The sequence below is a fragment of the Volvox carteri genome (genome assembly GCF_000143455.1).
Source record: "Volvox carteri f. nagariensis unplaced genomic scaffold VOLCAscaffold_17, whole genome shotgun sequence".
Classification (NCBI taxonomy): domain Eukaryota; kingdom Viridiplantae; phylum Chlorophyta; class Chlorophyceae; order Chlamydomonadales; family Volvocaceae; genus Volvox; species Volvox carteri.
In genome coordinates, this window is record NW_003307560.1 from 1,693,974 (window position 1) to 1,711,799 (window position 17,826).

At 58.5% G+C, this 17,826-nt stretch overlaps 2 protein-coding genes across 2 annotated transcripts; both read left to right on the forward strand.

The window, feature by feature from the left end:
• Position 1: 1 nt before the first annotated feature.
• VOLCADRAFT_104615 (uncharacterized protein) lies at positions 2-11,816 on the forward strand (the record flags this gene model as incomplete). The annotated part of the gene is made up of 16 exons (XM_002950070.1): positions 2-72; positions 289-358; positions 742-961; positions 1,529-1,640; positions 2,229-2,294; positions 3,128-3,239; positions 4,207-4,353; positions 4,879-4,943; positions 5,132-5,171; positions 5,632-6,869; positions 7,479-7,941; positions 8,104-8,301; positions 8,346-8,367; positions 8,588-8,649; positions 9,219-9,774; positions 10,669-11,816. 16 exons carry the CDS (start codon positions 2-4, stop codon positions 11,814-11,816), a joined length of 4,590 nt encoding a protein of 1,529 aa, XP_002950116.1.
• A 1,588-nt stretch (positions 11,817-13,404) lies between these two features.
• On the forward strand, positions 13,405-16,065 carry VOLCADRAFT_104616 (uncharacterized protein; the record flags this gene model as incomplete). Its single annotated transcript, XM_002950071.1, has 4 exons — positions 13,405-13,426; positions 14,368-14,481; positions 14,677-14,835; positions 15,121-16,065. The coding sequence occupies 4 exons, from the start codon at positions 13,405-13,407 to the stop codon at positions 15,540-15,542; spliced, it is 717 nt and encodes a 238-aa protein (XP_002950117.1). The 3' UTR covers positions 15,543-16,065.
• Between the last annotated feature and the right edge of the window lie 1,761 nt (positions 16,066-17,826).

Consider the following 17,826-nt stretch of genomic DNA (forward strand, 5'->3'; position numbering starts at 1 on the left):
CATGGGACAGACGCTGCGACAGCTGGTGGACAGCATGCCCTGGTCCAGTACCAACCTCTTCAGCATGGCGAGGTGCGTTTTGTGGGCAAAGCCGGGGTGATTCCTGCTTGGCGATGGACGAGAACGTTCGTAACGTTCGGGAGTCCAAAAAATGCAATGTCCCGATGGCGCTGCTTTTGCCATGCAACAGGTGCGCTTACTGCAAGCCATCTTGGACGCGAAACCGTGGAGCGAGGCGGTTGCAGGCGCCCTGCGAGGGGCGTTGGCCCGCGCTGGTGTCCCGCACAGATCAACTCCAGTACCCGCGGGATGTCGCGCCACCAGGGAAACCAGCAAGGTTATAAATGTACAGCGCCAGGTGCGAAAGCAAACTTGCGGCGAACACCTTCCTCTCCCGAGAATAATTCCGAACCTGATGGAAGTTACTGTCGTTAAGGATCACTTGGACTCGTCCCTCCAACATGTGAAAATGTGCAAATTAAATCCAATTTCGAGCGACCCACCTCACAGTCATCATATCTTTGGCAAGCGCGTAGCCCTTGTAGTTCATGACTTAACCAACTCGTCCGTACCCTTTGCCACCGGTCCTGGTTGAACTCGTCTCTGTCCTCGGGAGCATCGGTCGCGTGCACGCCTGCCAAGTTGCTCAAAAATGTGGCGATTAACTCTCCCGCTTCCCTATCTCCACTTGGCCCGGGTGTTTGTCTTGCTGCTTTCGTTACCGGCTACGGTGATGCACAGGCGGCTAGGGACGGCGGCCGTCGTCCATGGGGTAGGATATCTGAGGACAGCGAAAACTCGGAGGAAGATGGTTCAGGAGGAAGCAGTTCAGGCGGCCGCCGCCATAGCAGCAGCGGGGGGGCCCACCACGGCGGCAGCGTCGGCGAGCCGGCCCTCCATGCCATCCATGCCATCCAGCTTGCCCTGTCCACCCTGGGGGGTGTACCCGGCCATTTAGCCGGTAAGATGGTTAGCGCTAGGGGCCATCTTAGCAAAACACGCAGGTGGGCGGAGGTCGGGGCCTGAAAGAGCTGGAGCCGCGGCATCGGAATGGGCGGAGGGGTTCGGTAGGAATGAATTTTGTGGAGGAAGGACGTCACGGGCCGCCGCGAGAAGGCCCTCCCCAGCTCTCCCCTCAGGGGAGGCATGCCGGGGCCCTAGCCCCGAGGCAATCACACAGCAAGCTGGATATGAAAAGGAAGGAATTGGGTCGGAGTGGGAACCGGTTTGCAAAGCAAGGGGGTGCAGCAGGTTCCACTGGGGGCTGCAGCTGGGTACCTGCTTGGTCGCGTGAAGGCGCTGTGTCGGTCAAGAGTCGGTGGATAGTACGGGTGGCGGAGGAACTGACGGGTGGGACTCGCACTGACAGGGGGTAGCGGAGGTCCGAAGGGACGGGTTCGGATCGCCTCATCGGCAGAAATCCGGCAGAAATAGCCCCAAATGTCCTGTCATGCCACGTCATGTAACGCCACGTCTGCTTTTTGGCCTCTGTCCTCCTAACCCTTATGGGTCGCACACGCACATGAAGGGTTGGCGGAGGGGCGCTGCTCCGCGGCGGCCTTTGCGCTCTCCGTGGCGATGGCATCCGCACGGGAGGGGGGCCTGTCGCCCCAGCTGCTGCGAGTCGTATCGCCGTACAGGTACGGAAAGTGGACTCCACGAATGTAGAATGCGTACACATGGTTGCGGGCTGCGACGACACGATAATGATGATGATGATGACGACGATGATGATGACGATGATGATGATGATGATGATGATGATGATGATGATGATGATGATGATGATGATGAGCTAAATGAGAGGGGTGCGGGGAGAGCACGTCCCGCCGTCTCCTGATCTGTCCGCAACGCACCTCCTGTCCGTTTTTGCTGTCAAGACTCCAGGAAGGAGGAGCGCGGGAGGGGTATGGGCGGGCAGGGAGGATGGGAGGGGTGTGGGCAGGAAGGAAAGGCGAGCCATGGTTGAAGACGCGGCGCCGCGTGCCGCACAGTATCATCATCGCCTGTGTGGCTGGGCCATGCGACCCCCTATGTGCGTCATTGAGGACTACAGGGTTAGCTGGATGCTGTGTATATATAGGCTGCGTGTTTGCTTGGTTTCGGTTTTCTTGATTTTATGTGGTTACTTCTTAGGCCCCTCGGCTGGTTTGCCCTCGTAACAGCAATCACCCACCCAGCCCTCAACGCTGCGCGCGCCTCTCTCTGCCGCTGTGCCGCAAGTACAGGGCCAGTTTGGAGCAGCTGCGGCCGCTGGGAAAGGGCGGCTTCGGCAGCGTGGTGGCTGTGCGCAGGTATGTGGGAGCTGGGGGGAGGGAGAGGAGGAGGAGGAGAGGGAGGGGGAGCGTGGAGGGGTCGGCGGAGTAGAAAGGGAGCCAGCAGGGGGATTGGGATTGGGATGGGGATGGGGTTCCGGCCGCCGCCCTTGCTGCCGCTGTCGAGAACACAGAACCGCAGGGGAAATGCCGGTACCGCTGTTGTATATTGGCGACACCGCACCCCCTAGAACGTAAGGCGTGCCCCTTGGTAAAAGGGGCACCCAGTTCCATGTCACTTTACCCAGTTCCATGTCACTTTACCCAGTTCCATGTCACTTTACCCAGTTCCATGTCACTTTACCCAGTTCCATGTCACTTTACCCAGTTCCATGTCACTTTACCCAGTTCCATGTCACTTTACCCAGTTCCATGTCACTTTACCCAGTTCCATGTCACTTTACCCAGTTCCATGTCACTTTACCCAGTTCCATGTCACTTTACCCAGTTCCATGTCACTTTATCCAGTTCCATGTCACTTTACCCAGTTCCATGTCACTTTACCCAGTTCCATGTCACTTTGCGCCTCATGTTATATAAACATCATCCCTACTGCTGCTCGCGCACCTGTGCGACGACCTTCACGACATTCTTGCTTATCGGCCTTCGGGCATTATTCTGTACGGGTATTTTTAAGGAATTGTTAGGCTTCTAACCACTCGACCCTCCCTCCATGCGTTGCGCTCCCGACACCCTGCGCTGTTAGTGCTCCGCCCAACACCCTCCCTCCTCCTTCCTGCCTTCCCCGCGGCCTCAGTTGCAAGTAATCCTCCCTCTTGCCCCTCTGTTTCTAAAACTCCCTTCCTTATCAGCCGTTTGGATCACCGTGTGATGGCGCTCAAGACCGTGGCGTTCCGCTCCGACCTGCCCCCCTGGGCCCCCCAGGAGCAGCTGGAGATGCGGCACGTCAAGCTGCTCAGAGAGGTAAGGTATGCGCCACTGCTGATTGCGCCACTGCTGATTGCGCCACTGCTGATTGCTGATTGGTGGCAACCGGTAGCTGTCCTTAGGCTGGGCGTATGTGTATGTGTGTATGTGTATGTGTATGTGTATGCTGTGAGGGTTGAAGCCCGGCTGGCTCGTGAGGCTCCACTTCAATCACATTGGACCTAGACGCGTTGTTGCAGCATCCCTTTCAAACCATCTAGGGGGCCCGAGCGGTCTTAATTAGGGTAATGGCGGCCGCGAATATGATTACAAGTATGTGGTTAAGTAGCGTAAGCAGCACCACGGATATGCATCGAACGTCGTCTTGTCGCTGATGATGTGCCTGCTCGACCCTGGCTGTGCCCTCGGTGGTGATGTAGTTGTCTGGCCCGGCCCTTTTGCGGCGGCGGGGCCTTGCCTGGCGCGTCGGGTCGCTCATTTCCCGCCGGCTGCGTGGGCCCGGGGGGTTTCGGCGGCGGGGCCTCACTCACTTCTTGCGAGTTGGCTGTCGTACCGCCTGCATGTGCAGTACCCGCGGCACAGCAGGCCTCCGTCGGTTCCGTTCCCACGTGCATGACTGCAGGAGTTGGGGTCTTTCGACACCAATTGGTGATGTGCTGTTGGCTTCTGCCGTTTTCGCAACAACCTTATTCAGTATATATATAGCTGTTTTATTGCCTAAAATGCAAGATCATTTTGCCCTAATATTCCATATAAAAAATGATATCCTTGATGTTGTTCCATGCTTCTATTATAAAGTATTGTTTATAAAATATATTTTGTATTATAAAAAATTGTTGTATAAAAGTGTAACAGTAAAGCCTTGTGACCATCTGTGAAAATATTGTTTTCACCGAGGGGCTTTAAAAGGCTTTACTGTTCTTACACCTCTTCCCCGCCTCCGACTCCCGACTGGTACCATGTGGGCTCCTCCTCCTCCTCCCCCTCCTCCGCCTCCCCTCAGGTTCAGGCGTTGGCGGGCCTGGACGGCAGCCCGCACGTGGTCCGCTACTACAACGCATGGATCGAGCCGGCCTGGGAGAAGCTAGGCCAGCACCTGCAGCGGGGCGGTGTGAGGCGGGGGATGGCCGGCCAGGCGCAACCGGCGCAGGTGAAAGAAGGGAAGGGCTTAGGTGCAATCCTGTGCTCGGTGTAACGTTCGCGATGGCAAGTTGGTTCGCATGTTATGGTAGACCGAATCCGCCAAGTAGCTAGATATGTGCATTTCCTGATCCCCCAAGTGTGTGTGTGTGTGTGCGCGCGCGTGTGTGTGGGGGGGGGAACTCAAGAGGTTTAGGAAGTGTATGTGTGTGTGTGCGGGGGAAGTTAGGAGGTTGTATATTTTGCAATTGGGCCCGTTGGGGATCGTTTCTGGTTCTGGCTTTGAGAGTCTCTAGTGTGGGGTTGGAGGGCGCGAGGGCCTGTGTGGTGCTGAGCCTTGGGTTCGTTCGGCCTCTCTTGGGGTACCGCGGAGGCATCTGCTGCGACCGCTGCTGCTGCTGGCTAGGCACCCCTGGGCAACACACATATGCATTTACCAACCAACCTCGTTGCTATGCTCCTAGGTAACATGGCGATATCTGGCTGTCCAACTTCCCTCACCCCTTGCACGGTGGTCCCGCTCTCATTCCTCCAGGCGCTGTCGGTAGCAGCAGGGGCCGAGGCCGCCCGGGTGGCTGCAGCAGGTATGGTACGGTGCCGGTGCGTGTGCGTGTGCGTGTGTGTGTTTGTATGTTGCAGTGGTGTACGCCTTTCCCCGGCAGTAACGCCTGCATGCGTGCACCCTCTAACCGTCTCACCACCCTCTCGCCAGTGGGGTTGCCGTTGAGCGCGTTTCCCGACTCCGCCTCCGCCTCCGCCTCCCGACTACGTGAATGCCTGCCCCGCAGGCCGCCCACCCGCGATGGCGGCAACAAAGCCGGGCGTCCGGTCCGGAGACAAGAAGGGCACCGTCCGGATGGCAGCAGCAGCTCCAGCAGCAGCACTAGCAGTAGCAGCAGCAGCAGCAGCAGCGGTAAAACCTCCGTCACTCGCACGCGGTCTTTCGAACCACATTCCGGCTGCCCAACTCACTCGTGCGGACGGCAGCCGTGGCGGGGCCGGACGGGGCAACCGCGCCAATAACCCGCAGACGAAATTTCGGATCAGAGAGCTTCGGGACAGTCGTAGCAACAGTAGCACTAGTAGTAGCGGTGGCAGCACCAGCCGCAGCAGCGGTAGCGGTAGCGGTGAAGACAGCGACAGTAACGCCGACAGCCGGAGAGGCAGCAGCAGAGGCAAAGGCTTGGGCACGCCAGCGATGCCACTCCGGGGCCCTCACCACGTCCCCCTCCGCGGCGCTCTGCACCACCTCGCCCCCACCACTACCCCCTCTGCCATTGCCTCCCAGCTGTGGAAGTCGTCCCCACCGTCACCAATGGAACCGCTGATAGATTTGCCCATGTCCCCAGACGCCATGTCCATGCCCCTGCCTCTGTGGGCGGTGGCGGATCCTGTGGTAGCAGCGGCGGCGGCGGCGGCGGCTGGGGGGTCGCAACACGGTTTGCCCATCGTAACATTGCCGCCGAGCAGCTCAGAGCCGACACGGCGGCGGAGCCTCGAGTCGGCGTTTCCGTCTCTGTCTGCCAGCCGCAGATCGACGGGCTCCTCCAGCACCGAGGAGGGAAGCTCGTCCGGGCGTGATGATGGTCGTGCGATGGTGGCGACGCCGCCGCCGCCGCCGCTAGTGGTTTCCATACCGGGCACCCCTGAAGCCGAGAACCTGCTGGAGCGCGGGTCCCCGTGGCCACCACTGCCTGCGGGACGGCGGGGCCGCCGACCGCCGCCGCTGCAACCGCGGTCATCACAGCCGCTGGTTACCAGTCTTAGCACCAGCCCTGAGGGCCCTATTCGCGCCACTCCGACCCATTCACTGCGGTCGCTACTGTCCAGTTCAGTCGAGTCCATTCGCGTACCACCGGGCGGCACGATAGCCATGAGCCCCTCACTTGCCGCGGGGGGATACCCGCAGGCTAGGGGTGGAGGCCTCGGTGTCGATATCGGTATTGGCATGGGCCGGGGTAGCCGCTTTATCGGCCCTGGATACGGTGACGCCTTTCCGGATGATGCGAGCTATAGCAGTGGTGGTGGTGACGATGGTCACGGCGGTAGTAGCGGCAAGGCAGCCGGTGGATTTGGGATTGGGGACGGCTTGGGCAGAGTCCAGGAGATGAGGAGCGCGACGGCGCAGGCTGAGCAAGGTAGCTGGGCAGCAGGCCGCGAGACAGGAGGAGTGGGAAAACCGGTTCCCAGCAGCGTCGGCGGGAACCCTGGAGCAGGCGGCACCACCGAGAGCAGCACGGACAGCAGCTCGATGCGATCCTCTGCTACGGCTCTTTCCTCCGACATGGCATCCCATGGCTACGGCGGCGCCGGCGGCCCCGCCGGCGCCGGCAACGTGGATGATGTTGAAGAGTTCAGCTGGACTTTTGATCGCGGTAGCGATGATGGCGCGGATGATGCCACTGGGGAGCGTGTCCCTCGCCCTGGACCGCATGCAGCCGGAAAGGGTGCAGGCTGTAGCCTGAAGACGATGCTTCCCAAAAATCGAGCAGCAGCAGCGCTGCAAGGCCGCCGGGGACCGGCAGGGTGTGGAAGCAGCTGTGATGGCAACAGCGACGGCGGCGGAGGCGAAGGTCGTGGGCGAGGCCGCGGTGTGCATGGGGGCAAGGGGGGGCATAAGGGGCAATTGTGGCACAATTGCAGTGACAGCGAGGGCGTGTTTCACCAGGACGGCGAGACCAGTGCGTCGGAGCATCGCAGACGCGCGGCGAGGGGCAGCAGCAGCAGCAGTAGCAGCCGCAGCAGCCGCAGCCGCAGTAGCAGCCGCAGCAGTAGCCGTCGCAACAGCAGCAGTAGCCGCAGCAGCAACCGCAACAACAGCCGCCGCGAGAGCGGTAGTTACAGCAGCAGTGGAAGCGAGGAGAGCAGCGGGTGTAGTCCTCAGAGTGGGCGCGGCAGCGGCCAAGAGGGTGAGGATGGCAGCCGTAGCGTTGGCGATGGCCGGCCAAGGACACGCAGCCGCCGCCCCGGCCGCCGTAGCTTCACGGGCAGCAGCAGCAGCAGCAGCACCGGGGCCCGCAGGGGGGCCTGTGCGGGCGCCCTCATATCGCCCAGCCAGGCAGCCCTGCCAGGGCCCCGGCACCGAAGAAGTCGGTCATACCCATTCCAACTCCATCCGGTGTCGTCCATCCGCAGTCCCGCCGAGGAGGAGCAATTCGCAGGCGGCGACACCCGCAGACTCATCCTGCAGCAGGGCAGACATCAGCGCCGCCGCGGCCGCCAGCAGCACCCCTTCCCTGCACTTCTGCAAGGCATGGACCTGTCCCCCGGCTGCGATGCTGGTGGTGGTGGTGGTGGTGGTGGTGGTGGTGGTGGTGGTGGTGGTGGTGGTGGTGCTTACCTGACAGCAGGTGGAGCCCGTCAGCGCGGTGGTGCACGGCCGTCACCAGAGCTGGCGGCGGCAGCCTTGCTGTCCGGCATTCGCCGGTGGCCGTACAGGCTGTACATCAGCATGGAGCTGGTGAGGGGCCCTACGCTGACGTTGTGGCTGCAGCAGCGCGCGGAGAGGCTCCTGCGCAGCAGTAGTGGCCGTGAGGGCACAAGGCCACCTGAGCACCCTCCGGAACCCGCTGCTTCGGAGCGCAGCATCTTCTACCAGGTTCGCGTCGCGCACACGGAAAACACACATCATATTATATTCTCCCCCCTGTTCGTTTCGTAATTACTCGCCGTATGCCTGTCGATATGTTTGCGATGTGTTTTCCTTTCAGCTAAGCACAGCTTGCTTCCGCCGTCCTGCCCTCGCCGGCCCCTTGAGCAGATTGTGACGGGTTTGTCGTACGTGCACGCCGCCGGCATCATCCATCGGGACTTGAAGCCCGCCAACATCTTCCTGGTGCCTTTTGAAATGCCGCCGGAAGACCATGCGAGCTCTGCAGGCGGGGGCGGTTCCGGAGCCGCCTACTCCCTAGGGGCTGCGGTGCCCATCGCGGGATGGGTCCCTACTGCCGCTGCAGCGGTGGGCGCCGCTGCTACTGCTGCTACTGCTGCCCACACCGGTAGGGCCGTGGGCCTCCGTTAGGAGGTGGGGCCGCTCAACCATAACAAAGGAGGGGGAATGTTACCTACGGACTGTCGGACTGTGTAGGTGAATGATTGGACGGGTGTGTGCAACCACAACCATAAAGCCAGACAAGCCTGTCAAGTTTTTTTTACTGAAAACTGCTGACACACACACACACGTGCACACACACATACATTTTTTCACAACGCTGGTGCATTCATCATCATTGCCCTGCCTGCAGCTGAGCCAGCCGAGCGCTACCTGGTGAAGATTGGGGACTTCGGTCTCGCGGTGGAGCACGAGGTGCGTTGTGAGCTGGTGTTATAAGTTAAAGTTCCGGTCCTGCGGGATCAGAGCGGGCCCCCGGGGCCCAGGGGGGAATGCGAACGACGTTAAGGAAGCTGCGTCGGAACAACAGGACGGTGGCAGGAAGGCGGCCACCCATCTTTTCCAAACCGCACTGAGCAGCGAAGGGGAGGGGAGGGGGGGGGCGCCGGAGCCGGGGGTGTGTTAGGTTGCCCCGCCCGGGGTGTTGCGGGTAGGTTAGGGAGCGTGTAGCTGTCATGGAGGTCGGGCGCTGCTGTGAATCAGCCTTCCGGACGTGTAGATGTTGATGTTGATGTAAATGGCAGATGCAGATGCAGAGTTTAGTTTTGTTAGCTCTCTCACCACTGGAAACCAGAGCTGTGTGCCAGCTGGTTGCGTCGTTACTACGTCGTTACTAAGTCATTGCTGTACTACAACTGAGTTGCCCCAGCTGTCCGGGTGGGTGCCTCGCTCACTCCGGTTGGTTCGCTGGGGATGTCTTACATCTCATTTGCCGAACTGGCCACGCAAGCTAAGAACGATTCTGGTCCTCCTCCTCGTCACAGGAGTCTCCGGAGCCCTCCGGCATCCACAGCTCGGCAGCGACCCCATCAGCCGCCGCCGCCACTTCCTCATCGCCATCTACGTCGTCTCTGAATGGACCGCCCGGCTCCGCAGCAGCTACAGCCGCCACCGCCGGGCGCCAGAAACCCTCGCGCCGCCAGTCGTCGATCCCGCTGCTGTATGACGCTGCAGCCGCGGCGGAGAGCTGCCCGGACGCGCCAGGCTCGGTGTCAAGAAGCGACGGCGAGCCCGTCGTGTTGTCAACGATGCCGGCTCTGCCACGAGGGGTGTCGCGCACTGCTGCTGGTAGTGCTGCTGCTGCTGCTGCTGCATCTGGCGCCGGCGGACAGGGGCTGGAGGCCGCAGCTGCCGGCACAGTCCTACCACGTTGGAACAGTTGCACGTCGTCCGCCCATACGTCCGGCGTTGGTACGGCATCGTACAGCGCTCCGGAGCAGCTCCAAGACCAGTCCGGCGGCGTGTCGTGCTATGGACCCGAGGTGGACATCTACCCGCTGGGCCTTATCCTGCTGGAGCTGTTCTGCGTTCACGGAACTGGTGGGCGTGTATGTGGGCGGGTGCGCTTGTCACCCAACTGGGTCACCCCACTGGGTCACCCCACTGGGTCACCCCACTGGGTCCCATGGTGGTGGCCACCGGCGGCCTAGTGGCTGCTTACTGCACGGGGCAGAAGTACCGCGAGCGCCGTCCACCAGCCACATGCAGGGTGTGCACTGCACTGCACTGCACTGACTGACTGGCGCGCACTGATGTATACTCGTGCGTCCAAGGGGTGAGGAAGAAGCGCAATCACCAAAATGGTTCACCGCATGTGCGCATCACCGCATGGCCCGTAATTTTTGCCCAAGCCAGCCAGTGTGTGTGTCGCGGACCGCAGGAGTTCAGTGCTGGGATTTTGTTGCCTCCCAGGCCCCCCACCCCCATTACTCGTTCGTGGTTCGTCTTGCCCCCTACCCTCGTCCCCCCCACCTCTTCCCGTCGTATTTACCGACCCGCGTCCCTTACTGAATGCGTCTGCTGTAGCTGCACCTGCATCCTGTCATTTCCGTCGTCTTTATTATAATATAATATAACAATAATGTAATAATGTAATAATATAATATATATAATATAATATAGTATAATATAATACAATACAATATAATATAATATAATATAATATAATATAATATAATATAATATAATATAATATAATATAATATAATATAATATAATATAATATAATATAATGTAATATAATATAATATAATATAAACAACAATACCGCATACCAACCAAGCAAACGCCCCGCCGCTGTCCGGAAGTACCCCCGTGCGTGCATGTGGCACTGCCGCCAGCCCAACCCGGTCTAATCGCCACGTCTCCAGCTTCTCTTCCTGCCCTTACTCTCGCCTCCGTTCTATTCCACCACCTACCGCAACGTCTCCACAGCCATGGAGCGAGCCAACGCCATGCGCGAGGCTCGGCAGGGCCGCCTGCCCACCTCCTTCATGCGCACCTACCCTGGGGAAGCCAAGCTGGCGGAGGCGTGTCTGCGAGCCCGCGCGGAGCAACGGCCCAGCGCGTCTCAAATCCTGAAGCTGCTGGATGTCATGTGGGGCTTATCACGGACAGATTCGGGGGCACCCCGAGGTCGTCCGGAGGGGCCAGGCAGCGGCGGCGGCGGCGGCGGCGCCGTCACCGCCGCTCCGCCTGGTGCCGCCGATGGCGACAGTGATCGCTACGGCGGCGGCGGCAGCGGCGGCGGTTGTTGGAATGGCTTACCTAGCGGCATGCAGACTGCGCTGGCTGGCGACAGTTGCGTTGTGGGTGACGCCTCCGACGCGGATGTGGTGCAGGGCCAAGGTGGAGGCCGGGGTGGAAAGGGACTCATGGGTACGACGAGTAGGCCCGCTGCTGCACGCTTGCGGGCTGTCGGCCAAGGGGCAGCGGCGGCGGCTGAGATAGCGACCACGACCACGGCCGCTGTCTCCACCGTAATGAAGCGTGTTGCGTCGGGCCCGCCACTACGGTACTGCCGTCAGCTGCCACGTTTGCCAGCTCCCCCGGGCCCTTCCGCGTCGGCATTTCGCAACTCCAGAGCGGTTGGGGCGCCTGCTGCTTTCAGCCCTTCAACCTTCGACCGGGTTTGCCCCTCGGTGGGGGACATCGGTAACATCCGCATGGCTCTGGCGGCGGAGCTGGAGGACGTCGGCACCCAGACGGACCTGACCTGGGTGTCCGAGGAGCAGGCGCAGCCACAGCTGCTGGATGCCGCTGGGAAGCTAGCGCTCGGTGGCCCCGCCGCTGCCGGTGCCGCGTTGCCACGGATGCAGCAAGTCCCATTACACGGAGTTTTGTCCGAGGGTGGTGCAGAGCCCGCCGCCGTGGCTGCCATCACCACGTCCGCAACAGGTCCTGCCGCGGCGGTACTACTACCGGCGTGTGCGGGAGGTGGTGGACCGGCTGCTGGGGCGGGCGGGATGGAGAGGGCGGAGTTAATGGTGAGGTTGCGGTCGCTCGAGGCTGAGGTACAGCGGCTGCGAGAGCACCTAGAAGCGGGAGAAGTGGCAAACCGCGGCCTTTCGTTAGGTGACTGAAGAAGGCGGGGTGGGAGAGGGTTGGACAGGCCCGGGCGACAGAAGTGGCGCATCATCATAACTCCTAGGAAGATTTGTGTGGACGAACCTATAAGGGGAAATAGTGGAGAGACAGATAGATAGCTGTGGCTGAGGGGGCTTGCAGTGTTGCACGGCGTGAATGGGGTAGTGATACTGGGTGCGTGTTGGGAGTAGTGGAACACTTCTGTCAGCCTGTTTTGTGTGCGTGTGTGTGTATGTGTATTTATTACATATTGGTCGGGGCCTGACACTGGCCAGGGGCACCTAACTGCATACCCCAACGGGAACGACCGCCGAAGCAGCACTCTCCTCCTTGTGGGGGGAGAGAGGGGCATGAGAGATGGGGCCATTATCCCCTCCTGCTCGACCGAGGGCGTGCACCACCTTTTTGTCAAGAGGAAAGAGAGCGCAGTGGCTACCAAGGCCCTCAAACAACCAACCTCAGCACGCGCTGCGGCACAGTTCCACCCTTCCACCCTTGCAGCCTGCGCCTGCGCCTGTGTGAGTGTATGTTTGTGTGTTTAGGCGGTGAGACGGACCATGAACAGCGAGCGAGCGGGGATGTAGTTCGATGTCCATCATCTATCGTTTACCCCAAGTGAATCTCAGTTAGCACTGAGGTAACCATTTCAATGTGAAGCATCGCGCGAGAAGAATGATCTGTGATGACGGTGTGTGCGACCCCAGCAGGAAGCGACCGTGAAAACCTTACGAAGACGGTTCGGCCGGGCCGTATGTATTTATCGCCGAGGGTATAGCAGATAGATTAGCATGGGCTTCCGGATACCTAGTCTTACAGAGGTCGCTAGAGCTATAGATTATGAGGCAGGCGGGTAGGCCGGCAGGCTTGCACCTAGTATGTTGTTACAGGGTGGTTAACTTCGCCAGCGGCCCCCTTTCCCGGGGCAGTCCCTGTTCTCCCCTGCGCGAAGGGCACCCTAGTCCATTCACCCCATCGACTTCAGAATGAATTCGTTGGGTTCGGCAACTCACCACCAGCATCCAACCAAATCTAGCGGATCAACGGCGCATCAACTTAGTTCCTGGTCAGCTCGCAAGTTGATATTATCACGTCCTACATCGTCCATATGATGGGGGGCCACCTCCCATTTCATCACTCCTCAAACACCCGAGGAGCCGGCAGGCGGATTTGAACCCGGGTCGACTGGGTCGACTGGGAGCAGAAGTCAGGCCTTAACCTCTGCCAGCCGCCTGCCGTGATGTATGTTGTTACAGGGTGGTTAACTTCGCCAGCGGCCCCCTTTCCCGGGGCAGTCCCTGCTCTCCCCTGCGCGAAGGGCACCCTAGTCCATTCACCCCATCGACTTCAGAATGAATTCGTTGGGTTCGGCAACTCACCACCAGCATCCAACCAAATCTAGCGGATCAACGGCGCATCAACTTAGTTCCTGGTCAGCTCGCAAGTTGATTTTATCACGTCCTACATCGTCCATATGATGGGGGGCCACCTCCCATTTCAACACTCCTCAAACACCAGAGGAGCCGGCAGGCGGATTTGAACCCGGGCTCCTCTGGTGTTTGAGGCGTGATGAAATGGGATGTATGTATGTCCACGGAGCAGAGCAGAGGTGGGAGGTTCGGTCGGGGCTGGCCAACGGGAGTTTGGTTCTTTCCATCCTGTGCAGAAGCTCTCCGTATGTGTATTTCAGTCCTGCGGCACTGCGGGACGGACCGGGCTGCCTAAGGGGGGCTCCCGGGGGGCCGCCTGGTGGGGGCTATGTCTGTATGGCCTCGCAGCGCGGTGGTAGCCGCCGTAGGTGTACACGGTGAATGCCTCGCGAGTGCCTTTCGGAAATGGGTGTATATAACAAAAACAAATATGTATATAACACATTTGGACCCTGGACAGTGCGCTAATGTTTGCCTTGGGGGAGAGTGCCTTGCCATGAAAGTGATTGACCGTGTGTATGAATGGACCTTTGAACCACATTACAGATACGACACAGCGCTTGTATGAATAATATATAATAAGTTTAGCAGCCGGGTTCCATCAACCCAGGGACTGTTCATGCGAACGAAGGTTGCATACACATGTGTGTTTGTGTGTGTGTGTCCTCTTTATGTGACGTGATTGCTCATTTTGGAAAGTCCCTGCAACGTCGGCTGGCTTCGTGGGACATACATGTATTGGGATCACCCTGCACTTATGGTAAAAAGAGCGCCTACCAATCCGTTGGCGCTTTCGATCCCTCCAGTCTACTTCCTGCTTATCAACAGAGGACAGCAGATAGGGCAGTTACCCTCTGATATGTCATAGGGCTTCATTCTCGGAGGAAGGAGCAGCAGTTGCTCGGCTTTGATTTGAAATAATTGTCGCGTCATGTAACTGTTGCCTCGACGAAACATGTGCGTACGGCAGACTTAACTCCTAGACCAACGGCTAAAAGAACGAAGACCAGGTTCACCGGTTGTGTTCCTAAACAGGCACCTTTCGAACTTGGGCGCAGCTTTCAAACTTAGCTTTCCAAATTTTATGTTTTAAATGTTAACTAAATTTGCAATGCTGCAGTGCCCACGCTGGCCAAGGTCCTCGCACCTAGAAGGGACCTCGGAGACCAAAGGAGACGCGGGATTATTTATCTTCATCCTGCTTCATCGAATAGGATAGGACGTCGGGTCCCAGGTGGGGGAGCATCTCCAAGGCTGCCATCAGAAAGCTGCTCTCTATCTTATCTTACACCACCGAACTTGAATACCGTCTTGGTCATCATCACCGCCAGCCGTGACAGGTCATCAAACTGCCTCTTTACGGCCTAATAAGGGACTGCAAGTGCTCAATGAAGGCATGCCACACACGCACTTCTGCGTGCACACACAGACACACAGAAACACACACACACAGAAACACATAGTGGATCAGAGGGCGTAACTGGAAAAGGCTTCATCAATCGCATCACTTGCAGCAACGCAACTGCATCGCCAGCCAACAGTCGTTTCGGGTGCACAAAGACACGAGCTCCTCTCCTTTCTCGATCTGGTGAGTTAGCTGCGAGGTTGAGCCTCGCTGAGGGCAAATGCCCAAATACCCAAATGCCCAAATTCCAGAGCCCTTTTAGCCCTTATAACCCTAGAGCCCGAGACCTTTCCCATGCACAGATTAGACGAATTCATGACGGCACTACATAGGCGCGGACAGGACCGCCGGTACCGTCGATAGATTGTAATTCTATAATCCTACAAATGTTGGAACAGACAGTCTTGGTTACATGAAACAGCAAGTCCTTTGCTAATTTGACACGCCCCCGCCGTCCCTTCCTTGGAGCCCGCCAGCTAGGTGTACGACCAGTGATGTACAGCAACATGGCCACGTCGTCTCGGCGCGCCGCAGCCTGCTGGGACCTCCCCGCTAAGCTCGCGCTGCTCATGCTGCTGGCGGCGCTGCTGCTGCTGCTCACGCCGGCACCAGCTTTCGGCGGCCGTACGTACGACAACGTCGCTGGCGGTGTCGATAGCGTCATTGCGGTTGAGGATGGCAGTGGGCTGCAGGGGCCGTCAGATGCCCGGTTCGATGACGACGGCGACAGTGGGGTCGGTTACACGGACACTGTGGAGTTTTCGGCGGCGTCAGCCATCACCCACCGGAAGCTGAAACAAACGAAATTGACCAACGATGTAAAGGTTGAGACTGCAAGGGTGAAGTACAACCGCAAGGCCACGCTGCAGATTGGTGGCGGCGGCAAGTGATGATGGGGTTTGAGAAAAAAAATGGAGTGCGCTAACGGCTGTGAAATGCAAGGCTGTAAGGCCCGAAACATCATCCAGGCTTCTTCCTGTTACTGCGGACATGGGGAAGGGAGGAGTCGGTGGCGGCTCTGTGAACTCCTCACTTCGAAGGCGCTCTGCTCCGCGATGAAGGAAGGTCTTTGGGGGCTGTAACGTGTTTGAATGCTATCGGCCGCTGTGCGAGATTCGTGTGGGCCAGGGCAGCCGAGTGCGACTTATTAAACGTCTTTCATGGTTATGTGGCACAGCTGCCGCGCCCGTTCTGGAAGTGCAGTTGGCAATGGGTCCGCCCGCCCTTGGCCGGATTGGGCAGACAGAACATGGCTGCGGTGATGGTCTCGGTGACAGCCTATGAGGCGAGGGGCAGGCGAGTAGCTGCAGCAGCCGACTGTCGTTACTGAGTGCTGGCAGTATTATAAGCCCGACCATGTATGTTAGCTGTCGGACGGTTTTTAAAATATTTTTGTAAGTTTAGGGCGCATAGCTCAAGGTCTCTAACCTGCCTCGCCGCCAATGACCCTTAGGATGCTTCCGGATGCTCCCCGCCTCCATCGCCGAGATCCTTTGCTGCGCACTCTCACCGAGCCGTGTGAACTGCTGGCTAATGCCGTCCATTCCAACAACAACGACAACATATGGCACAACAAGGATGGAATGGAAAGTAGGTTGTAACGTAAAAAATGGTCAGCTATAGAGGTCGGCAAATAAGGCGGGTCCGTACCACAGTACTCGCAGCCGAAATTCGCCTTAAGCCTCCGGCTGCGCGTCCCTAATGATCAAAACTCGACCAAAAGACGTGATTTGCATTCTCTATTGCGACCCGTAGGGCCGCGCGCTGGACTTGAACTCTGTGTTTGACTTTGTAAAAGACTGTCACGACCACTACACAATTCGGTGACGGTTATCATTTTTAAATTATTACATTTTTAGCGTCTGTACCGACGACTTGCAGCTGCCGCAGCACTAGAGTTGGTCAATATTTGACTTAGGCATATCAGGGATTTGTTTCATGTGGCCTATCCTATACATCATCTTCAGCTTATAGCTTATATTTTGGCATGCTTTCTAACTGCTGTCCGCGGTATGTCGGCAGCCTCTCGCCGGGAAACGAAGGAAACGCGTGCCTAAATCTCCAGCGGCCGACAACGCACATTGCCCGGCATGCTGACCGCTCGTAAAGCCACTGCTGAGCCTGCAGCAACAGATATTGAGGCGGCGGAGCCGTTACTTGGGCCAGCGGGGAGCGACGGTTGTGGTCCAGGTCTACTTTTCCCAGCACCACCACCTCCCACCTCCGGAAACACCAGCACCGTGGGCCTTCCTCCACAGAAGGAAAAGCGCACTCAAGCCAACACCGCCGCCACCGGTCCCACTCAGCAGCCAGCACCTCTCCTGCCCACCACTCCCAACACCACCGCTCCCATGTCCGAGGTTGCCGACAATGCCTTGGACCTGTACCAAGCCCTGCCTTTCACTCACTCCCCAGCGATCTGTGAATACATGGACTGGCTGAAAGTACCAAACATCACCACATTGTACAACAATCCTCGTGCACTTGGATCGTGCACTTGGCGTATGGCAGCTTGCATTCCGACCACTTGGAAACGGAGCAAGTGTCGCGAATCGAGGCTGCCACTTTCAGGTGTTCAGTGTTGGTGATGAGGGCTATGAGGGTGCTGATGCCGCAGAGGGGCTGATGGAGCGCATGGGCAAGCCAGCGATGCACCACATTAATCTTATAATGCCCAAGCTCGCACGAAAGCAGCACCTGTTCTCGGAGATGTGGAAGCTCGCGCTGTTCTGTGTGCAAATTAAGCCCACGTCGGTCAATTGTGAGCGCGTCTTTTCCGCACTTGTCAGCTGTCCGGTTTAACGAGTGTCTTTTCGTGAAGCTGAATACGTCGGGGTCCTTGAAGAGGGAGGATGCAATGTTGAAAGGGGCAATGGCCAAGTACAAGTCCTCCACTAGGATGCACCTCTACACACACATCGCCGATAAGGTCGAGAATATCCTTTGCGACCCGCACTTCAACCGCATGCGGTCAGCTTTGTGAGGATAGATAGCTCGGGGGGCGACACTAACTTCATGGCGCAAGAACTTGCCTGGTGACGTTCCGTACACATTGCAGTCCGATCGTTTACCGGGGGTTTCAAGGGTTCGTCACCAGGCAAGTTCCTGCGCCATGAAGTTAGTGTCGCCCCCCGAGCTATCTATCCTCACAAAGCTGACCGCATGCTGTTGAAG